Source organism: Cercospora beticola, chromosome 5 (assembly GCF_033473495.1).
Source record: "Cercospora beticola chromosome 5, complete sequence".
Lineage (NCBI taxonomy): Eukaryota > Fungi > Ascomycota > Dothideomycetes > Mycosphaerellales > Mycosphaerellaceae > Cercospora > Cercospora beticola.
The window spans coordinates 2,974,526-2,998,338 of NC_088939.1; the positions used below are offsets into that span (position 1 = coordinate 2,974,526).

The 23,813-nt window shown below is 53.4% G+C and overlaps 10 protein-coding genes across 10 annotated transcripts; 5 read left to right on the forward strand and 5 right to left on the reverse strand.

Annotated features, from left to right (window-relative positions):
• Nucleotides 1–308: 308 nt before the first annotated feature.
• RHO25_008446 (uncharacterized protein) lies at nt 309–1,978 on the forward strand (the record flags this gene model as incomplete). Its single annotated transcript, XM_023600578.2, has 6 exons — nt 309–488; nt 539–762; nt 813–873; nt 928–1,367; nt 1,422–1,749; nt 1,823–1,978. 6 exons carry the CDS (start codon nt 309–311, stop codon nt 1,976–1,978), a joined length of 1,389 nt encoding a protein of 462 aa, XP_023448709.2.
• A 471-nt stretch (nt 1,979–2,449) lies between these two features.
• Nucleotides 2,450–3,587, reverse strand: RHO25_008447 (uncharacterized protein; the record flags this gene model as incomplete). Its single annotated transcript, XM_023600579.2, has 2 exons — nt 2,450–3,345; nt 3,419–3,587. 2 exons carry the CDS (start codon nt 3,585–3,587, stop codon nt 2,450–2,452), a joined length of 1,065 nt encoding a protein of 354 aa, XP_023448704.1.
• Nucleotides 3,588–4,756: 1,169 nt separating this feature from the next.
• RHO25_008448 (uncharacterized protein) lies at nt 4,757–6,178 on the reverse strand (the record flags this gene model as incomplete). Its single annotated transcript, XM_065603058.1, has 2 exons — nt 4,757–5,995; nt 6,056–6,178. 2 exons carry the CDS (start codon nt 6,176–6,178, stop codon nt 4,757–4,759), a joined length of 1,362 nt encoding a protein of 453 aa, XP_065459130.1.
• Nucleotides 6,179–6,527: 349 nt separating this feature from the next.
• On the forward strand, nt 6,528–7,139 carry RHO25_008449 (uncharacterized protein; the record flags this gene model as incomplete). The annotated part of the gene is made up of 1 exon (XM_023600581.2): nt 6,528–7,139. The coding sequence occupies one exon, from the start codon at nt 6,528–6,530 to the stop codon at nt 7,137–7,139; it is 612 nt and encodes a 203-aa protein (XP_023448706.1).
• Nucleotides 7,140–7,298: 159 nt separating this feature from the next.
• On the reverse strand, nt 7,299–8,364 carry RHO25_008450 (uncharacterized protein; the record flags this gene model as incomplete). Its single annotated transcript, XM_023600582.1, has 2 exons — nt 7,299–7,624; nt 7,680–8,364. 2 exons carry the CDS (start codon nt 8,362–8,364, stop codon nt 7,299–7,301), a joined length of 1,011 nt encoding a protein of 336 aa, XP_023448705.1.
• A 60-nt stretch (nt 8,365–8,424) lies between these two features.
• Nucleotides 8,425–9,057, reverse strand: RHO25_008451 (uncharacterized protein; the record flags this gene model as incomplete). The annotated part of the gene is made up of 4 exons (XM_023600584.2): nt 8,425–8,564; nt 8,621–8,721; nt 8,774–8,864; nt 8,916–9,057. The coding sequence occupies 4 exons, from the start codon at nt 9,055–9,057 to the stop codon at nt 8,425–8,427; spliced, it is 474 nt and encodes a 157-aa protein (XP_023448711.2).
• Nucleotides 9,058–9,312: 255 nt separating this feature from the next.
• Nucleotides 9,313–12,111, forward strand: RHO25_008452 (uncharacterized protein; the record flags this gene model as incomplete). Its single annotated transcript, XM_023600585.2, has 1 exon — nt 9,313–12,111. The coding sequence occupies one exon, from the start codon at nt 9,313–9,315 to the stop codon at nt 12,109–12,111; it is 2,799 nt and encodes a 932-aa protein (XP_023449383.1).
• A 1,480-nt stretch (nt 12,112–13,591) lies between these two features.
• Nucleotides 13,592–15,540, forward strand: RHO25_008453 (uncharacterized protein; the record flags this gene model as incomplete). The annotated part of the gene is made up of 2 exons (XM_023600586.2): nt 13,592–13,680; nt 13,773–15,540. The coding sequence occupies 2 exons, from the start codon at nt 13,592–13,594 to the stop codon at nt 15,538–15,540; spliced, it is 1,857 nt and encodes a 618-aa protein (XP_023449384.1).
• A 629-nt stretch (nt 15,541–16,169) lies between these two features.
• On the forward strand, nt 16,170–19,458 carry RHO25_008454 (uncharacterized protein; the record flags this gene model as incomplete). The annotated part of the gene is made up of 3 exons (XM_023600587.2): nt 16,170–16,400; nt 16,573–18,490; nt 18,539–19,458. 3 exons carry the CDS (start codon nt 16,170–16,172, stop codon nt 19,456–19,458), a joined length of 3,069 nt encoding a protein of 1,022 aa, XP_023449385.1.
• Nucleotides 19,459–21,060: 1,602 nt separating this feature from the next.
• On the reverse strand, nt 21,061–23,001 carry RHO25_008455 (uncharacterized protein; the record flags this gene model as incomplete). Its single annotated transcript, XM_023600588.2, has 3 exons — nt 21,061–21,844; nt 21,896–22,877; nt 22,935–23,001. The coding sequence occupies 3 exons, from the start codon at nt 22,999–23,001 to the stop codon at nt 21,061–21,063; spliced, it is 1,833 nt and encodes a 610-aa protein (XP_023449740.1).
• Nucleotides 23,002–23,813: the final 812 nt, after the last annotated feature.

Below are 23,813 nucleotides of genomic sequence, written 5' to 3' on the forward strand. Positions count from 1 at the left end.
GTTCGGAGGCTCTAGAGGCAGCAAGATGATAATCGCCTTTGCTCCGACAAAGAGGATCGAGATCATGTGATGCGTGACTCCTCAGAGAAATGCTTGCAAGAGGCATGGTAGCTCAGCACTTTGCACCATAATCCTTGTCAAAGATTGCCTCTTTCGGCGCCGAGCTAGCTTTCGATGAACACCTCCGCTTTGGCAGCCGCATGGGTGTAAGAGGCAGCCGCATGTATACAGATAGGACGCAAGCCACTTCGGTCGTCAGATGCTGATTCTGAGCTTCTGTAGCATATCCTCTACAACTCGCAGCAAAAATGGTGAACAAACAAGCTCAGGATGCGGTGCAGCACGCATTGGACGCCGTTACCGGTGATCCAATGACTGGAATCGCTGGCATCGTTTTCGTTGCGATCGATAAGAATGGCAACCAGATCGCCGCAGTGCCATCGGGCAAGAAGGGCGTTGCGCACAAAGACCCGATGACCCTGGACACGGTCGGTAGATTGAGCTGTGTTATCAAGTCGTATGCTCACAGAGCACGCAGGTCTTCTGGATCGCCTCGTGCACGAAGATGATTGCCACAATTGCCTGCATGCAGGCGGTTGAGCGAGAGCAGCTCCGCCTTGATGACGCCAAGCAGGTTCACTACTTGTGTCCGGAGCTGAACAATAAGAAAGTGCTCCAGGATGATGGCACTCTTGTCGACAGAAAGAATGATATTACTCTCCGAATGCTGTTGACTCACACGTCTGGATTCGGATACGAATTGTGAGTACAAGTTCTGAACTCTGGAAGATTTGCCATGCTAACAGAAGCAGCTTCAACGAAAAGCTGAAAGAGCATGGTCGGCCAGTCGGATACGATGTATTCCACGCTGATGTGAGTCTTCGAAGAGCAAGCTCGTGTGTACGCTTCTGACACGGGATTCTGCAGATTCGAGATGTCCTTCGAATGCCACTAGTCCATCAACCAGGTGAAGCATGGGAGTACGGAACAGGAATCGACTGGGCTGGCATAGTGCTCGAGCGAGCGACTGGCGTCCGGCTGAATGACTGGATCCAGGAGAATATCATGGCTCCGCTGGACCTTCATTCAGTCAACATGTTCCCAACAGCAGACATGAAGAAGAATCTTGCCTTCATGCACCAGAAATGGCCAGGTAGTCCAGAGAAGGTTGAGGAGCGAGACCACATCTACCGAGAGCCAATTATTGCAGAGACTGCCGAGGAAAGAGCCAAGCTGTTCCATAGTGGAGGTGCTGGCCTCTACGCGAAACCCGCCGAGTACGTGCAAGTACTCGCGGCACTGCTGAATGACGGTGTGAGCCCCAAGACTGGACAACGTATCTTGCAGAAGAGCACGATCGATGAGATGTACGTCTTTGTTCCTTTGCCACAAACGGTAGTAATGCTGACCAGAAGTGCCAGGTGGAAGAACCAAATACCACAATGGCCAGATTTTGCCAGACAGGGCATTCCTGATGCGAAGAAGGAACAGACCAACCCTATCCCACAGCTGTATCCGCAAGATGGCAACCCTCCTCAGGGCTGGGGTCTTTCCATGATGTTGACACAAGAGCCTGGTGCAACAGGACGAGGTCGCAACACAGGATGGTGGGCCGGCATCGCCAATCTCTTCTGGTGGTGTGACCGGGAGAAGGGCGTGGCCGGCATGATTGCGTCTCAATGCATGCCTTTCTGCGATCCTAATGTCTTGGGTGCTTGGGTCAATTGCGAGGCCGCGGTATATGCTTCGGTATGATCGCTTTCCTCCGCGCGGGACTCGCTGAAAATCGCTGGATAATGGCTGAGAATATATGCTGTCGCAGGAACCTCAGCGGCAGGACTCGGCTGCGAACATTGAGATGAAAGAGTCGACACAGCCCGAGAAGGCAGCTGAAGAGCCGGTGAATCGTAGGAGAAAGAGTCTTGCTGGGCTGGCGCGTCTAGGCAAGAAGCTGATTGGAAAGTCCGATAGTCAGTAGTGCAATTTTTATATCATTGTTTTCATCGTGACATTCTGCGCGTATTGTTCGATGTCTGCGTTGATACATGTCTTGCCTGCGGATGCGTGAGATTGGAGTGGCAGTCGCATAAGGTGGGAAGCTTGAACTCATTCGCGACGTCTTGCTTAGTCATCAGCCGAATGTCCACGGCATGTCTGTTTTCCTGTCTGCTTCCCAAATCTAGCATCATGTTCGCATATGAGATGTTCGCATCGTTGGCTCAGAGGCTGCTCTGGCCTTTGCGAGAGCCGAAAGGTCCACTGATCATTCCTGAAGCCAGAAGTGATTGCGAGCCGACACTGACAGAAACTGTTTCCAGCCTCGTGAGCTCTGACAGCAGAAATTGGAATCGATGGCCACTATTCTGGAGAGTGAGGCTTGCTGGCCGCCTTCATGAAGAAGCTGAAAGTATACAGGGTTACACATTGTGCTGCCCGCCAGATTTACAGCCTACAATTTTGACTTGCCGGACTCTGATGGGGCTTTGACCTCGACTAGGAGTTTGCCAGTATTCACGCCCTCGTACAGCGCTCTCAAAGCTTCCGGCATCTTCTCGATACCACCTTTGATGATGGTCTCCTGCCTCTTAATCTTCCCTTCCGCGACCCACTGCGCCAACTCCCTCTTCGCCTGAGGGTACTGCTTCTCATAATCAAAGACCACGAATCCCTCCATCCTGATCCTCATGCTGACGATCATCAGGTAGTTCTTCGGGCCTTGGGGGTTCTTCGTGTTGTATTGTGAGATGCCGCCACACATCACAAAACGAGAGTGCTCTTTTGCCCTTGAAAGTGCCAAGTCCAGTACCTCACCGCCGACATTGTCGAAGTAGACATCGATAAGCTGCTTCGTTGACGCGCGGAACTTCTTGGCAAAGTCCTTGTCTTTGTAATTCAAGGCTTCATCAAACCCAAGTTCTTCCACAAGCCACTTGCACTTCGAATCCGAGCCGGCAATGCCAAGGACTTTCGCACCCTTAAGTTTGGCGATTTGGCCCACGACGCTACCTGTTGCGCCGGCAGCTCCAGAAACAACGACGAAATCTCCAGCCTTCACTTTTCCAACATCGATGATGCCGAAGTAAGCTGTCAAGCCTGGCATGCCCAAAGTTGCTAACGTGTCGGTCATTCTACCATTCGTAGGCAGATCCAGCTTCTCGACTTCTTTCTCGCGCAGGACCGCCAGTTCAGTCCACCCGGATCCAGCGTAGACGACTTCTCCAACACTGAATTTGGACGATTTACTTGCGACAACAGTTCCAACACCCACACCACGCATTACTGCATCAATCTTGACAGGTGGTATATAGCTGCGAGTTGGCGCCAGCCATCCACGCACGGTTGAAGCTGTCAGTGAGAGGGACAATAATGTTTGACGCGAGGCTTTGCAGAATGAAGTCGTTCTTGCGGCTACACTTACTGGCTGGGTCGAGGGAAAGATAATTAGGCTGGAAAAGCACTTGTCCATCTTTCAGCGACGATGCTGAAGGCGTTTGATGTTGCTTGACTGTAAATGTGTCCGCTTCAATGTGGTCTTTAGGTCTGTTGGCCAGATGAACGGCTTTGTATGTCGACGGCAGGGACGCCATATTCGCTTCTTGTATTTAGAACTTCGTTTTCTGTGTTTGATATAGTATCGACACTGTTGGACGGAAAATTCAGAGACTTGAAGTTGATGGGTAGTAGAAAGAATTGACAATCGAAGAGGTAGTGTTGTGCAGCTGAGTGCAGACCCCGGTAATTCAAGGGCTTTGACCTCGGTTCGGCCACCATTCCTAATCAAGCTGCGCTCCGCTAAGCAGGCGTCCATCAATTTTGCTGTACAGCATCTTACGGACGAGAGCTCAACACGATAATGCGTTGCTACTCGACATTTTCACGGCAGTCACAAAGGCGTCGCAATTTTGACTTGAACATCAAGGGCCACTAGTACTCTACCATGGGCGCACGAACAGGCACGATCCGCCTAGGTGATGCCGCGACCTGTTGTATGGCCTTCGAAGCATTGAAGCAGCAAGCACAATCGCTGACAAGATCCAGTTGACATTTGCATGTCCTGGATCACAGTGAACGTGTGTTTCACTGGAGCTGACAAACGACATATGCCTCTGCCGCTTGTTAGCCGACCTTCAAGGAACGAACCCTATGGTCACATACCTGGCTCTTTTCGATTTGGCAATGACAGAAACTAGGGTCAGCAGTGCGTATTGTGTCTGGGGACATCGAGCGCTCTTCCGATCCTCCTGTCTCTGGCTTGTGTAGAATAGCTGAGGCACTCTACCTCGAAAAGCGAGCCAGGCGTGGCGGCAAGGTCGTGACAAGAGAGCACAAAGTCTGGCCGTCTTCGATTCTCCATTCTGCTGTCAGTAGGTATGCTCATCTGGTTCTAGCACTGGCAGAAGCCGGTGAGCAATGGAATGATGGCAAGACGCATGCAAGACTTCTCACTGCACCGAATATCGTCGTCCTCAAATCCTGCTCACGGTGTTGCGAATTGTGCACTGTGACCGCCAAATGCCATTGTGTACATAAAATCCGACCATGTAGCTCTAGACTTAGGCTTCATTTGGCAGCACATCTTCCTTCGGATCGTAGCGCTGAGCACGTGTGGGTAGGTGTGAGCAGTTGCTTGTTCCATCGAGCAGCTGTGCTCTTTTCGTCATTTCTCTAGTCATCAATAATCTATCATCGTCAGCGTCACTATCGTAAACATGGCTCATCATCACAATCGATAACATAGGGATCCAGCTGTGCACTTTCAATACACACTTTCCCGCGCACTCCTCTCTTCCCTCTCGGCTTGATCAACATCTCCACTTCCCTCGGTATCTTCTGCAGCCTCGTCTCCCAGCGGATCAGCCCTTCTATGAGCATTCATGCCGCTTTCCTTGGCCCATCTCTCAATATCATCTGGTGTAGCTTTCCGTTGTGGACCTTTCCGGATTGCATCAGCAAGACTACCGCCGCGAGCAGAAGTCTCGAAATAGCCAGTCGATCCTTCAGCCTCACTGCTTTCGTGCGGAGTGTTTACTCCTGACAATCCTCCTCCGTCTCGACCCGGTTGTAGATACTCGGGGATCGTGGATTTCGATGATGGCATATCGATCTGTGGCGCTTTCGATCGCGAAGAAGCGGTCTTTACCGTCTCAGTCCCAGGCTCAACATGAGCCATGGGGGTATCTTCTGTCTCGGCCTTGGGTGCTTCGAGTGGTGAGGGCAGAGTCAGCTCTTGCGTCTGCTTTCTTTGTTGGTGCTGGCCAGCTCTCCTTGGGAATTTCTCGTTCTGGTGATTGCAACCATCCTTACAGCCACCCCATTTCCGTGGCGGGATGCTCGGGCTGTCTTGTTTTTGTTTCAAGAAATGAGACAAAGTATTTCTTCTCTGTGGGTCGGCCTTCGCCTCTGCCTCTCGTTTCTGCCTCTTAAGCTCCGACCATGTCCGCATCTTGTTCTCGAGCACGTACTTGCCCCTCTCATCTTTGTGCATGGTGATAAATTCGCAGTGATTGATGTTCCGTAGATCTTCAAAGTACTCGACACTCCAGTGGTACCACTTCATCAGGAAGACTCTCGTCATGAGGCCATGCGTGACGAGCACGCATACGCTTGGGAACTCGTCTTCGCTGAATTGCCTCCACAGACTTTCGTTGAAGCCTGAGATCCTGTCGTATGCATCGGCTGCGCTCTCACCATCGGGTATCCGGTAAAAGAAGTGGCCATAGTCAGCACGCTCCTGCCACATTCTCTCCATCTCGGCCGAGCATGGTTGGAAATTTCCGAAATCTTGCTCTCTAATACGTGGCTCCTCATACACCTTGATTTTGTTTCTGCTGAAGGGCGAGGGGGCCGCTGTCGGGTCGTCGGGGTCATCTCTTGCGGTCAGCGTCTTGAGAATCCCTTCTGTCGTTTCTCTCGTTCTACGATAGGGCGAAGTGTAGATCTGGAGTGTGTCATCGGGTTTCAGGAGGGCTCGTAGGCGGCGGCCAGCTTCTTCTGCCTATGTGGTTAGTCAGGCATGTATCTTTACAAGTACGATTACAGCATAGGCATGTCATACCTGTTTGTGGCCTTCTTCAGTGAGCTTGACGCGGTGATCCGGGATCATCTGATGGATCTCGCGGTTCTTATTGCCCTCGGACTGTGCATGGCGGATGAGGATGATCAGGCGTGGTTTGACCATTTCTGTTGTACTGTTGTAATGTCTAGACTCCCTGGGTTCCTGTAGGAGGTAAAGGGATGTCACTCGGCTTACAGCACGCGCTGTTGAGTCGAGTCGCCTTGCATCATCTGCTGCAGGACCTACCGGACTTATCTTCGGTATACTATAGCCTCTCTTGAGTCATAAGAACATTACATCTGCAACTTCTTGCCGCAAGCCTGGCGACTTCAAACCATTCACAATCAACATCGCATACTTCGTCGGCTACTGTAGGCGATAGCGCTGAGCTACGCGACTGCATAGCAGTGCTTCTTACCCGCGCGCGACACTCCAACGTGTTGATAGAATCTCGAGAAGACAGTCGCCAACCATGTCCGAAAACATACCAGAGTCTATCCCCACCTCCATTTCTTCACGATCCAACCGGCCCACCAAGAAACGCGCTGTTGGTCCCGCATCCGTACAATCTCAACAAGTGGAAGCGCTCTTCGCAAACCCCGATCGCGAAATCAACATCCCGAACAGCAGCTCCTCAAAACCCAAAACCCTCGCTGCCCCACCAGAAATCGTCGCAAACGTCCAAGGTTCCTCTGCGGGAGCCGGATCAGGCGAGTTTCACGTCTACAAAGCGAGTCGGAGGAGGGAATATGAGCGGCAGAGACTGATGGACGAGGAGACAAAAGAGGAAGAGGCAGAGAGGGTGTTCAGAGAGCGAAAAGAACAGAGGGAGAAAGAGGATAGAGAAAGGTTGGAGAAGAATCGGGCGAAGAGAGAGAAGGCTAAAGCACGAAAAGGGAAGAAAGGTGGGAAAGCAGGTGGGGATGATGGGGACGCGGGAGAGAAGAAGCGATTAGGTCCTGCGAAGATTGGGGCGAGAGATCGCAGTGGGACTGAAGAGAATGGGACGGAGGACGGTGATGGGCAGAAGCCTGGAGAGAATGGCCAGGAAGAGACCGGGATTGTTGTTCATGACGACGATTGAGGGGACATGGCTCAAACCGTTGGAAGGACGGCTATCTGGTTGTCAAGAAATGCTACAACGAAGCCTCAGTCGACACGGGGTAACGCAAAGCCGTGATGAAGACATGATTTACGCGATCGGAGAGGACAGTCTATTCCCTAGGAGTCCGAATAGAACGCACTAATAGGCACTTCCCTCAGAACCATCCCCATCATCCTCGTCGTATTCGGCCTCACCATCCACAAGCGGCACGACACGAAAATCGACAAAAGCCGCTCCGTCCCCATCGCCTACTCCCACTTCAACAAGAAATTGCAAGCTCAGCACGGATTCTTCGTCCAATCGCACAGAAACTTTCGAGGCCGCTTGCATTGCTCGCTGGGCCGCTTTGATGCAGCTGAACTTAAAACTTGCAGAGGTCTTCGCAGGACATTGGAAAGTCTCGAGAATCGGAGTCTCGGATAACGTATCTGTGGCGAAGTCTACGGTGGAGGATCCAAGGGGTCCTGCAAGTCATTGTTAGCCAGTGTAAGAGATGCGGCAGTGAGGGATTGTAAGCACCTGATGCACTGAGCGAAATATTTGCCGTGCGAGAATCCGGGTTCGCTTGAATCGTCAAGTGTTGAGGCCCCATGTTATTGAGTTCTGAAAGAGCATCAAGTAGGAAGGTCGACCGCATGATGGTCTTGAGCGCCAGATGCTCGCGTTGAAATGGTATCTCCTCAGAAACTTCTGCTTCGTACGTTGTGAGATCGCATGTCGTTGTCACTCCTGCTTCCGACATGTGAACACTCAGAGGGCTGCCCTCGCCATCGTATGTGAACGTGCATATGCCAGCAACGTGCAGTGGGTTGTTGAAAGCATTTTGATTGGCATGTCGGTTCAATCGGTGTGCCGCGAAGGCCGAGTATTCATCTGAGCGCTTTGCAGTGCTCTGGTCTGACACACTGAAAATGTTGAGAGTCTCCAGAAGAGCGACGAGATTGACTTCGAATATTGGATGCTCAGGTGGGTCGTCCTGCGACGAGGGTGGTGCATCGGGGATGTTGTATTTGTAGGAGGTGAAGAGATTCTTCTCGAGGTGAATGAAAGCTTCCATGACACTACCTTCTTCTGTGCTGAAGCGAAGCCCTTCGGGGGTAATGCGCACAGTGGCCGTCTTCGAGAATGAAATGCAGCGAAGCAGGAGTAAGATCTGCCGCGCAGAAGATGATACTGCGGAAAAGAGAGGTGGACGGGAGGCCATTGTTGAAGACTGTTTGAACTTTCTTGTTCGCTTGGGTATCTTATTTCTATGCTCGAAGGCTCAAATCCTCGCTTCGGATGTGAGGTATGCCCGAAGAAACGTGGAAAGCTTCAAAGTCGCGATCGACACCGCGAAGAAAGCCGTCAATCCGCAGCTGAGAATGAAAAGGGTGGAAGTCACTGGATGAAACCTCCGCTTGTCTAGAGCAAGGTCAGCATGTCTCTTACTGCTGTGCACGAGAGATTTGGTCACTGACAATCCGGCTTCGTGGCTGCAAGAGGTGTGGGACCGATGTCCAGATCTTCCGAGGCACTTTGCGTACGTCTCTTGCCCAGATGCAGCTTGAACTGCTTCACTCTACGATCGCGGCGCAATGGCTGGTCGTGCGGAGAGTGCGATCTATACATACACGCCGACTGCGCAGATCATGTAGACGGAGCCAAAGGCAAAAGCGAGGGATGCGGGTACGGCGAGGATAGGCAGGTTCTTAACGGACAGGTCTATATATTGTCAGCAAAGAGCCGCATAGCCCGCGCAAAGTGTATACGTACTAAGTCCAAAGAGAGCAGTCAGGACAAAACCGATGCTGAGCAGGACGAATCCGACGAGGAATTGAGCGTCTTTGCCGACGTTGGGGACGAACTGGCTGTTCGCCGAAGCCTCCCAGAGCGCGTGAAGTGATTGTTCCGACATTGATCGCTCTCTGAATGCGTGCGATGTGCAGTGCAGCGGTGATGCGTGAGGGGGATGCGCGGCAGTGAACAAGTGGACGTTGCCCAGAGCTTCACATGGCCGCTGACAGGGATCGGAAGTGCCTCCGCCGCGAAATCTGGAGCTCTGCTCAGAATTTCGTGACCTCAGACTTCCTCACTTCAGCTACCTCTTTCTCTTCTCGCATCACATCTTGGTTGGACTGCATTGATACAGAACATCAATTCAGTCGCAATCATGTCTCGCAACAAGAGAGGCGGCGGAAGAGGCCGGGGTCGTGGCGGCGGTGGACGAGGTGGAGGTGGTTCTCGTCAGAACCAGTTCCAAGACAACCGCGTCTCTTTCGACAAGGTCGACAAAACCAACGAGAAGTTTGAGCGCTTCTACAACTCCATTCCCATTGTTCCAGAGGGTCCCGAACGGGATGCGTTCTGGAGGCATTTGCGCAAAGAGTTGCCCAACTCATGGCGCTTCACTGGTTCCAAAGGCCACGCGCTGGGAGTTCGACACAACTTGGTCAACCGCTTCTTCCCGGTTTTGAAAGGCATCAAACACGAAGGACGACCCGTCGAGCTGCCTCAGCCCATCGCATGGTATCCCAATGGCTTGGCATACTCCATGACGACCCCGAAGAACGTTGTGAGAAAGTACGAGCCTTTCAAGGATTTCCAGAAATTTTTGGTCAGCGAGACCGGAGTTGGCAACATCAGTAGGCAGGAGGAGGTGAGCATGATACCGCCGCTACTGTTGGATGTGCAGCCCCACCACACTGTGTTGGATCTGTGCGCTGCCCCGGGAAGTAAGAGCGCGCAGTTGGTCGAGCTCTTGCATGCAGGAGAGGAAGACAGAGTCGCCAAAGCGCTTGAAAGCGTCAAGAGCAGCGATGCAGGGGGCGTAGATATCGGAGAGGATCACGGCCGCTCCACAGGTATCCTGGTCGCCAACGATGTCAACTATCAACGCGCGCAGATGTTGGTGCACCAAGTGAAGCGCCTGAACTCGCCCAATCTGATCGTCACGAACCACGATGCGACCATGTACCCCTCGATCGCATTACCCTCGCAGACAGATGGCGCAGGAAACAAGGCAGGAAAGTGGCTCAAATTTGACCGCATCCTCGCCGATGTTCCTTGCAGTGGCGATGGAACTTGCAGAAAGAATCCGAACATTTGGAAAGATTGGACACCGCAGAATGGCCTGGGGCTGTATGTCACGCAAGTTAGGATCTTGACGAGAGCATTACAAATGTTGAAGGTTGGAGGCAGAGTCGTCTACAGTACCTGCAGCTTGAATCCGGTGGAGAATGAGGCCGTTATCGCGTCTGCTATTGAGAGATGCGGCGGATCTGCCAAGATCAAGCTCGTCGATTCCTCTGACAGGCTGCCAGACCTCAAGCGAACTCCCGGACTCAAGGATTGGAGTATCATGAACCGCAGTGGTACGATCTATGAATCATGGGCCGAAGCTGCAGGCCTGGAGCAAGAGGGCAGTAGGATTGTCCCCGGAATGTTTCCTCCGGAACCAGAAGAGAATATTCCGCTTGAGAACTGTTGGCGTGTATACCCTCATCAGCAGAATACTGGAGGATTTTTCATTGCTGCTCTCGAGAAACTGAGTGAGATTCGTGCTAAGCCGGAAGATGAGAGCAAGTGTCAGAACAAGAACTGGACCTTCGTCAAGGACACTGTGCCCGAGAAGACTGCATTCACCGAGACACTTGCAGAGATCGAGAACGGTCATCTTGACGAGCCGAAACGTGTGGATGATGTGCCTACAGTCACGGCCGCTCCTTTGCAGAACAGCTCAGCCGGCGAGACCTCAACGGTGGCGGGCGCTAAGAGGTCTGCTCCGGAAGACGAAGCACCTACATCTCCTTCGAAGAAACAACGGACGAACGAAGCGGCGGCCGCGCCAGATGTTGCCATGACTGAGGCTGGTCAAGAGGCCGGCGTGAGCACGGAAGTGAAGGATGCTGTCAAGGAAGCTCCTTTTGAGAAAACAATACCCTCTGACGCTGTTCAACAGGCGAAGCGCAGAAACAACGACGCCAACGAGGAGGCATTCAAATACCTTGACGCCGAGCATCCGGAACTGGTGGGAATCTACAACTTCTACGAGCTGCATTCAGCTTTCCCAAGAGACCGCTTCTTGGTCCGCAATCCTGCTGGAGATCCCGTGAAGGGCATTTATTACACAGCAAAGCTGATCAAGGACATACTCATCTCCAACGAAAATCGTGGCATGAAATTCGTGCATGCTGGTGTGAAGATGTTCATGAAACAAGATGCTCAAGGGCAAGACATCTGTCGTTGGAGAATTCAAACAGAAGGACTTCCCATCATCGAGGGCTGGGTGGGCGAAAGTCGTGTCGTCAGGTTGCAGAAGCGCAGCACACTCAGGAAGCTTCTGGTAGAGATGTTCCCAAAGGTGGCGACCGACAAGAATGAGGATGGCACCGAGACTGGAGGCTGGAAAGACTTGGGAGAAATCGGCGCAGCAGTCAATGCACTTGGAGGTGGATGTTGTGTGCTGAGGGTCGAAGCCACGCCCAATCCTGGTCCAGACGAGTTCAGTGACAACTTGACCCTACCGTTGTGGAGGAGTAAAGCCAGCGTCAATCTCATGTTGCCTAAGGAAGACCGGAGAGCGATGCTGCTACGCATTTACAACGAGGACGTCGAGCTTATCAACCATTCCGACCCGAAACAGAATGGCGGCAAAGACGCCAAGCGCGAACCGAAGCCTGAATCCAAGGGCAGCATTCCAGCTCAGGATGTAGCAGAAGAGACCAAAGCACGCATGAAGAATGAGGACGTAGACGAAGAAAAGATCGGAGGTGTACCTGTCGATCAAGCTTCGGCTGTGCCGCTTACAGATGCTGGTATCACTGCACTAGAGCAAGACCTGGAAACTGCAAGGGACCACATCGAGGCGAAGAGATTGGAGGTCTTGGAAGATGAAGATAGGAAAATCGCGGAAGCGATGCCAGAGCGAGCGGACGACCTAGACGGCGACGACTACAACAAGACCGTCTGAGTCTGCTGCGGCTCGACTGATTATCTTTTGGACAGTCTCACGAAATAACGACTCGGCAAGACCTGAGCAGGTGTGGGTTGAGATAGATACTTGGCTTGTATATTTTGTATCGGCACGGCTGTGTTGCAGGTGAAGCCCATGCCACACATCTGACCCCTGCAATTCTTATGCTTGACATGTCTCTGCGAACGAGATTGTGCATGACGATTCTGTCAATCTCCTTCTCTCAAAGCACGTTCGGCAGCAAAGGCGAGAGCGATGACCCCACTTCCACGTGCGCGATTGACAGAACTCTAAACTCACCGATCCCCGTCAAATGGCGGGCGCAGACGGCCAAGCAACCGTAGCAGATAACGTCGCCTTCTTGCTTTCAACATCTTCCCAAGCACAAGTGATGAGTGTCTACAGAGAAGCCAAGCCTTGTGCAGGTCCTCGAGCCCCGAATCTAGCCCTCACGACGGCATCACAGCAGGTCGTGCCGCGCGACCGCGCCTCATTCTCTCCACTCCCCTCACGTTCGGCACCGGTCGCGTGCGCGCGCTAAACTTGATTTGTCTCCTAGCCTGTGCTCTGAACCCTGCTTTGCCGGGTCGGCTTAAATCCTGCTGTTGTTGCTGCACGACGAAGAATGGCAATGCAGCACGAGTAGGACACAGATACGGACTCTCAGAGGAATCGCACACCGGCGCTGTAGTAAGACACGAGCACGCCCAGCAGGCAAGCACCGGTGAACGAAGATACTCCAAGATTACGGCCGACAACAACAACGAGGCGGTCGCAATCAATTGTCCCGCCATTCGACAAAGAACTAGAGAAACTAACTTAGTGCGATTTCGCTTGCGCTGCTGCCACGCGCGCATGCGCAACCTGGGGCGAAACGAGCAGCCGGAGCCTCGAGCCCACAGGCAGGGCTTTTGCTTATCTTCTCGTCGTCGTCGTACGTCTGTCGGTCAGCCTGCTCGGCGTTGCTGGAGTTTTGCCTTGAAGGATTCAATGCACATCTGCACGTAGTAGCACACCACCACCGCATCCTCCTCGATACGCCGCCACATCACACACATCGAGGCGCGGCGCGGCGCTTCGATTGTGCTTCTCGCCTCTCCTCCTCTTCACTTTCATTATTGACCCTCACATCTCTCTTCCTCTTTATTCTGTCAGCGGCACTATTCGTCAGAATCCAATCTCGCTGGCACGCCTCGTCCGACTGTCGTGGTACTCTTCTTCGCTCCTTCAATCCGAGGACCCCCGCCGGTTACCGTCCTGTGTGTGGTCCCGCGCAAGCAGAATCCTACTGGAGCTTGTTATCGCAACCTTGCGATGATGCGCGGCCGAGCGCCGGCGAGTTCGAGGTCGTCGCCCTCGAATTCGGAATCGAGGTAACAACAGCTCCAAACATCTTCTGCTCTATTACGAGAGCTACACCTCCCACGGCGCCCGCTCGCCCCGGACGAGGGCTGAGCACGTCATCACTGGCCTGGTCATGTTTCTGGAGTCGCGAGCCCTGTGGACCACGGCGCCCCCGGAGCCCAGATCGCGAGCTGGTAACTGGCCGACAGTGTTGTTCTCATGGTAAGCCTTCCCCATGCAGCACTCCGAGGAACCTTCTTGCCTCACTTGTGCAATTTATGTCATTCGTGCTAACATGGTTGTCTTGATCACAGGTGGTGTACGTGCTTTGCGGCCGTGATCATTATCACGAGAGTTTTGGGCCGCAAAGTTAGAAGCAGCAAACTCTTTCGGGAAGACTGGATCATGCTGGCTGCGATTGTCCCACTATTTATCCGCATGATCCTGATACACTTTGTCTTAATCTACGGCACGAACAATGTCGATACCGTGGAATACGAATACTCGGCGCGACAATTGTACCTTCGAAGCATTGGGTCCAGACTAGTTCTACCCGCTCGGATCTTCTACGCGGGCTTCATCTGGATGTCCAAGTATACCGTTTCGGAGTTCCTGAAGCGCATCACGGGGCGCATCTGGCGAAAGCGATACGAGTGGACATTGCAAGGCATTCGCATTTTCCTCGTGCTGACCTTCGGTGCGGTCGTCATTGCCACTCTGACCGAGTGCATGCCATTCAATCATTTCTGGCAAGTGGAACCAGACCCCGGGCCTCAATGTCGGCAAGGCTTCGTTCAATTGTTGGTCATGGGATGTTGTGACATCGTAACAGACATCCTCCTGGTGGCGTTTCCGATTCCAGTCGTCCTTTCTTCGGGTCAGAATTGGAAACGCAAGCTGCAGATGGTACTGCTGTTCGCACTATCCCTGATCATGATAGGCATCACGGCTACACGCATGCCGAAGGTAATCAGTCGCCATGGACGACAACAATATCGTACAGTCTGGGCCTCTGGCGAAATATTGGCTTCCGCATTCGTCTCGAATGGAGTCATTCTTGGCTCTTTTCTGCGTGACAAGGGCGAGAAGAAGAACAAATTCAGAAAGTATAGCGTAACGGAGAGTTTGGAAAGGTCAAACGCACGAAAGCCAACACTGTCGCGCATTCGAACTCAAGACAGTGACGAAGACCTGTTCCTCGCGATTGGGTGCAGACCACCGGAACATTTGAGATCGGGACAAGGCAGCTCAACTCGGCCTGCACCTCCTGCCCTCCCGGCGCATAAAACTCACCTGACTTTTCAGCCGCGTGCTGATACACCACTGGGAGACATCATCGACGGAGACGAAAGTGATTTCGAGCCATACGAGGACGTATCGCCCACAACTCCGAGAGCTCCGAGAATACCGCAGGTTCTACCATCTCCGTCGAATTCGACCACTGCAGGGTTTCATGATGTCGGGAACTTGCTTGATAATGGACGGACGTCAGATTCGCTGCCGCGGTCTCGAAAGGCGAGCAACACCAGCTCAGCCGGGCCGGGCATCAATGCTTACGATTTTGCGCATGGCCGTTCGCCATCACACAACAGGTCAGGATCAGCCTTCCTGAGAAATGTCGGTGGCCGATTTCTTGTCCCGGATTTCGTCCGTGATCGAGGAGAAAGTAGCTCCGCAGCTGAGCAGCAGCGGAATGCACATCGAATACGGCCTACTACTGCTCCCATCGGAGTCCTCGGGCCCATGCTCGAACGACAGGAAAGCAACGTATCGTTGCAAGACGCTGGAGGACTGTTAATGTCCAGTCCTTTCAGCAACCATCAAGGTCGTGCCCAGCCAAGATCCGATTTCCCTGGCCGAGACAGCAATCCAGCATCGTCTTCAGGCCAGCACGAGGAAATAGAGCTCGAAGATATCGGTGGCTTGTTATCGGATGATAGGATAGCGAGCGCGTCCGCCGCCCGGAGAGTTCTAGAGCGGCAAGACGTCTCAAATGAAGCGACGACTACAGGAACGAGTTCGGCACATCAACAGGACTTCGATGATCTGATCTTGCACGACCCAGGTGGCTTGATCAGGTAGCAAGTTGCATGATTGGGGTTGCGGTTGCATGGTGGTTGTGATTCTTTGAAGATACCCTATTTGTGCATATGGGAGAAGCAGCATATTATTCCATGCTTCGTCTAGCGTTCGAGCGTTCTTGTAGATGATCCGATGATGAAGACATCATATTATAGTGGAAATATGCATTGTATCCGACATGGTCACTTCTGATGTTATACAACACCAGCACGAATCCTATTCCATGTCTGCCTGATTGCTGCCTGAGAATCCATCTCGAAGACCTCGCTCTTATCTCCCGCGCGAAATCTCCTCTCTGCATCGCAAATCAAGAACGATGAGGTAACGTGAATGACCCTATCCCACAATTCCATGCCGCGCCAAACACGAAAGACCGAGGCCCAATTCTCTTTGCGCGCACCTCGACATGAACCCTGTGCCGCTTTTCAACTGCAATACCCATACCTTTTCTCACTGTCGGACCTGGCCGACGCTCGCTCATACCGTGTCTGAGGCCCTGGTTCTAGCGCGTGCGCAGTGTCCCCACGATTATTCGCCTTGCCTCTGCTTGGACGATTGGTCAGCCCTGTGAACCGGAATAACCTCTGTCTCTGTCCTGACCCCACCTGGTGCTCCCGTGACCGGATATCATGCCTTCTGGCTCTGGACTCGGGAGCAAGAAGAGGGAACGAGAGGATACTGTTTCCGAAGGGCCGCCGGATACGCCTGAACGGGATAGTGTCTCAGGCGCTGCTGGATCACCTTCAACAACAACGACGCCGGGGAATACCAGTGCGGGCGGAGGCAGTGGTGTTGGGTCGGGGAATTCAACAACGAACTTTCGAAATGTTTCGGCTTGTAATCGATGTCGAAATCGGAAGGTATGTTGCCAATTGATAGGTGCACTTGCGATTGTGCATAACTTCTCTTGCTTGATTCCGAGACAAGCCGCGATGTCTAGATCTGGAGAGTGCTTTCCTTCTCCAACATTCGGAAGGAGCAAACGATATCGATGACACAAGATCAAGAAAACTCGCTGACCTGGAATGTTAGAATCGATGCGATCAAAAGCTCCCGAAATGCACAAATTGTCTGAAGGCCAATGTAAGATGTGTTGGATTCGATCCTGTCAGCAAGCGCGAGATTCCTCGTAGCTATGTCTACTATCTTGAAACAAGAGTGAGAAATCTGGAGGCTCTGCTTGATTCTCACGGGATAGCGTACCCTCCTCCGAGTCAGGATTTTGCAATTAGCGAAACGATCAAGCCAGGCATCAATGTTCCTTTCCCAGTGCAAGAAGAAGCTTCGCCTCACTCGGCGCAACCAGCTGATGCGCCGCCGGTGCAATCAACTTTAGACCCTGTCCTACGTGAAGAAGAAGACGGCGAGAGGCTCGAGAAGCTGGTCAATGATGTTGGCATGGTGTCTGTTCAAGGGGCAGGTGATGCCCGCATGCTTGGCTCTACCACTTCCGGCATCTCATTTGCGAGGGTCGTCTTTGCTGCTGTGAAGAGGTCAGTGAATCAGACTCCCACGCCAAGCGAGAAAGGTGGTGGAAAAGCTCGCAAATTGTCAGCGAGTGAAGCTGCCGGCGGTGCAACGTCAATGCGAGACTCCTTTTTCGGACTACATACCAAGCCTACAATCAAGCCAGCTCCCTTCCCGGAAAGAGAACTTGGACTTCGGCTGACAGAGCTCTACTTTGAGCACGCCAATCCCCAAAATCCTGTTCTACACCGAGGGGAATTCATGACATTGTTCGACAGAGTGTATGCCACAGACGCGAAGAAGAGGACTCCAAGAGAACTGTACATGCTCAACATTGTGTTCGCCATTGGGTCAGGAATTATTGTAGATTCCTCTAGTATTGAGCAGTCAGTGGCTGCAACAGAGTCAGTCGACGAGTCTGGACCACCAAACAAGAAGCGTCAAAGAATGACGAATCAACAGCACCAGCCTGAAGAATACCACAGCTCAGCAATAATTCACCTCGAAAGCTTCCTGGGGTCGGCTTCCGCAAGCGAAGGCGTTGGTGGCGGACTGGAAGAACTGCAGGCCGTCTTACTGTTGGCAGGTCTAGCACTGCTGCGACCCGTCGCTCCTGGCTTGTGGTACATCATTGGTGTCGCAGTTCGGCTGAGTATTGATCTTGGGCTGCATTTCGAGGAGATCGACCACGATCTTGACAACAGAGCCACACATCCCGATGGCGACATGTCCAATGACTCACTTGGCCGCAAGCAGTGGACACGGGACGTACGCAGAAGGCTCTGGTGGTGTGTCTTTAATCTCGACAGATTGGTGTCTTCTTGTGTCGGAAGACCGGTGTCGGTCAACGAGGCAGTGGTGACGACTGAGTTCCCCAGTATGCTGGACGATAAATACATCACTCCCTCGGGCTTCTACAAGCCACCGAACTATGCAGAGCGACCAAGCTACAAGCTGATCACGCGGCATTACATTCGGCTCCGACTACTGCAGTCGGAGATTCTGCAGGTCTTGCAACAGCGACAAGCTGATCAAGCGCGGAGGCTGGGTGCTAATGCTGGCAATGACTACATCCTCAGTGGACTTGGTTCGCCATTTTTGCAACCATTCCACTCATTCCGCGACTGGCGGGCGAATATTGATCGTAGGCTATTGGAGTGGAAAGAATCCTCACCACAACAGTACGACACCGGCGTGAGCTTCAACCCACTGTTCCTGGACCTGAACTATTGGCAAGCTGTGATTATGCTGTACCGCCAGTCGCTATCTGTTCCAGAGCAACTCGCTAGCGAGTTGAGTCCAGCAACAGGAGAAGATGTGCAAAGCCCAGGTAGCGTGAACTTTGAGCTTGAGGAGGACAAGCAGATGGTTTTCATGAAGGTCGCCGAGGCCGGTCAAATGGTGCTGAGAATATATCGGCAACTGCATAGATTGAAGCTGGTGAACTACACGTTCCTTGCTACGCACCATCTGTTCATGAGTGGTAAGTCGAAGCTTACAACCTTGCATGTCATCAAACTGACCTTTCCAGGCATCTCTTTCCTTTACGCTATATGGCATTCGACCCTCGTCAGGTCCCAGATGACCATCGACGATGTAGACTTCACTGTGCTCGCTGCAACATCTGTTCTCAGCGACTTGATACCCATGTGTCCGCCCGCTGAAGCATGCCGAGACGCATTCGTGCGCATGAGCAAGGCCACGATATCCATGGTAATGAGCACGACAGGATTCGGCAACCGGTCGACATGGGACACTCAATCCCTCAACAATCCAGACGGCTACTTTGGAGGAGGCAATCCAGCAGTGAAGCAAGAAGCTCGAACGCCCCACCAAAGCCGCCGACAGCTCCCCAAGTTCGATATGAATCTCAAAGATTTATTCTCGGAAGAAGAAATCGCGAGCCGCCCGCTGCATCATCAACCCAAACTGCAAGGATTCTTGCGACATATTCCGAAGCAGCCTCCAATTTCTCCGCAACTCCCCACCAATACCAGCCCACGGGCAAGCACTGAGGCTAATGCGACCCAGCCCACGCAACAACTGCAGACTTTGCCGCAAGCGAGTCCGCCACTCCCAGTATCCAGTTCGTCAGCATCCTTGCGACCGCCTTCCAGGAACCAGCAGCCGCAACAGCCTGCGTACCAGCAAGCCTCACCGTTCGTGGACAACTCAGCGTCAGCAGGAGCAAACGCCTCGGAACCAGACTACTCTTTCGACAACCTGGATTTTCTCAACGACTTCTCTCTGACAGAACCGGGCAACAGCGGCAGCAACGGCGGTGCCAGCTTCTGGGGTCAATCTCATGCAGGAGATGGCACAGACCTGGGGTTCAATGGGGGCGTTGCGAATGGCGGTTTCGCTGACGACAGCGGGGCCTGGGAAGCATCGGGAGAGGTCTTCGATGCATTTTTCTTTGGTTCTGGAAGTGGAGGAGCAAGCGCGTACTGACCTGTCGATCGATCTTCACGCGGGAAGCATCTATGGTACGCCCGAGGCGATGTGGATGATACCACAAAATCATTGTATAGCTCAGCCTAAAACTGCCAGGGGAACAGTGCGAAAGGGCTCATGTCTCTCGAGTATTTGTCAACTCCATCGAATCCTCTACATCATCACTAGACCTGCTAACCGACAGTTCCATTTCAATACAGTTGCAGAAGCCCTCATCTAGCTACGCTGCATACCCGCGGTCCTGCAGCCACCATCATGAAACAGTATACTTCCATGTTCACGTTCACCTGCACGCGAGGTCATGCACGTCGAACGTGCAACAGTGCAGAAACACGCACTCTCCACCAGGATCTGCCTTGCTGCAACCCAATTCTGGCACACACACAATGCACACACATGCAGACACACACCCTCGTCCCGTTTCCCATGCCTTTTACAGTTCCGCGTACCGGGCTCGAATGACAAGAAACAAGGCTCCATGACATTGAGATCTCGGGTCGGCCTGGCCGAGGAAGGCAAATCAGATCGCTGGTCGGTCAATCAAACTGCATTACTAACGATCCTGCGCTGATGAATGCATTGCATATTGCATATTGCATCTCGTGCCGCGTACCGGGCTTTTCTTTCAGCTAGCTAGCTCTGGCTACCTCCTACTTTGCACCCATATTCCTGTGAATCGAAGCTGCAGCTTCGCGGTACCTTCCGTGAAGATCTTGGCTCTCGTATGCTATGCTGCAGAAAGAACAACGGCAGCGGTGAGGAACAGTTAGTTAGACGGGTCAACGGTGGATTTCGCAAGTCTCGGCATACGTGACAATGCAGCTGTCAAGAAAGAGAAAGTCAAGCGGAAGGAATGTGTCGCGTGAGCCGGAACGTACTGTAGCTCCATTTCAAATATATTGGCCTGCTCTGCGCGGATCTGCGGCGAAGTCGTTCCTTCCTTGCGTCCCAGAAAGCTCGTCGAGCTTGGCATCAACCAGACGGGAAGGAGCGAGCTGTGCGGGCTGTGCGAGCTTCGCCAAAGGCAGATCAGATCAGCTCAGATCAATCGAAGCGAAGAACTTCTGCGATGAAGATCGAAAGGCGGGAAATGTGAAAGAGTGTAGTAGACATTAAAATGCTCGCAAGCATTTTTGCATTTCATGATTGTGTAGAAATCCGCCAATTATGCCTGTGTCTGGTAGCGATCAGAATCTATCCATCGCTTTCCCACCTCGCTACCTATTCCTTTTCCACCCCATTCCGTCTGCGTACAAGAGAAAAATTCCAAAGGGCCCGCTCAGTGGGGCCGTCTACTGCCAAAGGGTATCATCTAGCGCCTGTTCCCATGCTTTCGATTGCCCATTGCAACAAGAAAAAATGTCAAAGTCGCCCAAACTGCCTCCCATAAAAAGTGAATCCCGCAAATGGGTTCAAGCAGAATCCCTCATAAAACACCGATCCAACGTGAGTCGGCAGCCTGCCCTTAATATTGATGCTCCGCCCCTAAAGTAGGCATACCAAAAGTCGCTCAGAAAAAACCTCCCAGTGATGTCGTATATGAACAGATAGTACTCGCGTGAAATCCATGTTCTGTAACGTTCAAGCGTGGCACCAGGCCTACGATTTGCTGTCGGAGCGGGTGCGGTGATCTCTTCGGATGTCGAGAGAGAATCGGATGAGGAGCGGCGAGCTGGGCAGGGCGTCGGGGGAAACGTTGGCGTCTTCGGCAACGGCCATGCCTGAGCCGTACTCGGCGGCGTTCGCAATGTCGGATGCGGTCGGTGGTGGTTCCGGGGTTTCCTTCTCGGAGACGAAGGTGCGTCGCTTCTCTTCGACCATGAACATGCTGATGATGCTGCCGATTGCTGCAACCAGCACATTGACCCACCAAGGCAAACCAAGAGTGCCCAGTGAGAGACCTGCCGCTTGGAGAACTCCAGAAACGGTAGGACCGAACGCTCGACACGCGCTCGCGGCCGATGCAGCTGCACCGTTCAACGAGCCGAGGACTTTGCTGGATGGTGCCGAATTGGCCAACATGATACTGCTGGAGGGGAACGCGAATGCCTGTGCTGTGACTTTCCAGACCAGTGCGACGTAGACCAGTGGAAGTTTGAGGGAATCCGGAGCGAGCGAGAGATATGGTACCATGAAGTACAGGAACGGGTAGGACATGACGACCATGCGATAAGTCCATAGGCTGCCAATCTTTCGGTTGACAATGGGAAAGATGAGGATCGTGGCAATCATCTGAATAATGCCTTGAACGGAGAGAATGCCGCCAATTGTCTTTGTCGATAGCTCGAAGCCTCCGGTGAACTTAAACGGTAGCTGTGGTGCCGCATCGGATTTCGGCATACTGAGAAGTACGGGAAGAAGCTGCTCGGCGGAGATGGTGTGACTGCGATTCATGTTAGCTAGGATATGGGTGCGGGCGTGCGTCAAAGCTTACTATGCCAGGATACCGTATCCTGTAATGTTCAGGATCACCTGTCGTGTAAACGCATTCGCGATGGCGGACTTTGTTTTCTGCTCTTCTTCGTCGTGTGCAAGCGCCTCCTCCACGTCTCTTTGGAGAGCCAGTTCGTCGTTGGTCAAAGAAGTTCGCGGCGATGCATCGATGGAGCGGTATGCTGGAGGTGGGAGACCCTCGACACTCGTAGGTGTAAGTTCTGGAGAGGATGCGGTGCTTCGGTAGTCCGGGGGTTGATCGTCGATCAACATCATTGTCTCCTCGGACATTTCACCCTTGCGAGTCGAAAGCCATTCCACTGGTTTGCGCTGAATCTTTGCGAGTATCCAATTGCCAATTTCCAGCCCGACGTCTTTGCGGTCCTTGAGATCTTCGTGCGTCTCTTCGAGGAACAAGATTCCGACGACCATGCTGAACACGACGACCGCGGTGCAAACCAAGTTGGTGAGGAGGTATGGGAATTTGGCGAATATCGTTCCCTCGTGGAACATGTCTGGGTAGTTGCGCACGGGATCGGCGAGGGCACCGCCCAGACCAGCACCCACGAAAGCGCCCATGCACCAGACCGTTGGCATGATTGCATAGGCACGTGCTTGGTGCGCTTCCACCTTGACGACCTCATTGACGGTGGTTTGCAGCACGCCAATGTTTCCATTCAATGCTCCGCCGAGTGCTCGAGCAAGCAATGCCACGGGAAGGTTTGGTGCGAAGCCGAACATGAGCATGCTGATGCCGGTGCCAGCCAGGCCGGTGAGGAGGATGGGTTTGCGTCCGAGTCGGTCGCTGAGGCTGCCCCAGAAGCCAGCACCCAGGCATTCTGCAGCTGCAAAGACAGAAGTGACGAGGCCGGCGTAAAGAGCGATTCGATTGTGGTCGTCGGTGATGTGGAATGATTCGATCATGTAGTAGATGTACGGGAAGATGGACATGAAAGCGATGGGCTCGCATATCCGACATAGTCCTGGCATTGCGTTAGCATGGAGTGTTTGCGAGAGGCACATGGACAGAGCACGCGTACCCAGTACAAATAGCTGGCGGAAGGGAAACGCCTTGGAGTCGGGCGTCGTTGTGGTATAGCGAGGCATGGTGGGTGAGAGTGCAAGCGATGGTCGAGCTGCGGTAGGAGTGTGCCAGCGGCAGAGGGAGAGAGTGTGAGGTTGTGCCAAGCGCAGAGGAAGGACGATGGGGGAGAGCAGGCGCGAGGCGGTATATGTTAGGTGTCGTGGCGGGAGCGGTCAAGCCAACATTCGGTGAATAGGTAGAGTGGAGAGCGTGACGCAGGAGGGCGGCCGTGTACAACACAGTGCAGCTGGAGTGATCTTGTTCGGACGGAGGAGCAGCAGCAGGAGCGTAGGGGAAATTGTCAAGGCCTGCAGGCGTGGGCGCGAGGTAGTAGAAGAGCTGGCGTTTCACTCCAGACAATCGATAAGGGCCGGGCGACGGTGCTGGCCTCCCATCATCTTCGCACACATCACCGCGCTGCCAGATCCAAGGTACGCGGGCACCAGGGTTGCCCCTGAACTGCAGCAGCGCGCGACACGGCCTGCGGATGCAGCACCTGCGAGCCGGTCTGGGGCTCCGGGAGTGACGGCGCGCGCGATGGCAGCGAGAGCCGCAGCCCACGGTGCCTGTCGCTGCTCCACGCATGTCATCACGGCTCTGCCACCCACACGGCGATCCTGTCGTGGCCGCTAGGAGGCCATTTCCCTGGCCCGACGAGCCTGCAGCTAGATCGCATACCAACACCGGGGGTCTGGGAAGCCGTCCGCGCCCTGTGAGTGGCCAGCGGCCGATCGGGGAAGCCGGACCACGCCTTCGCTGCCACTCCCACCGTCTCCAAGGCGTCCGGCAGTCGTCGCGCCCGGCTGCAGCGAGGCGAAGCGGGCGTGCAGAAGTG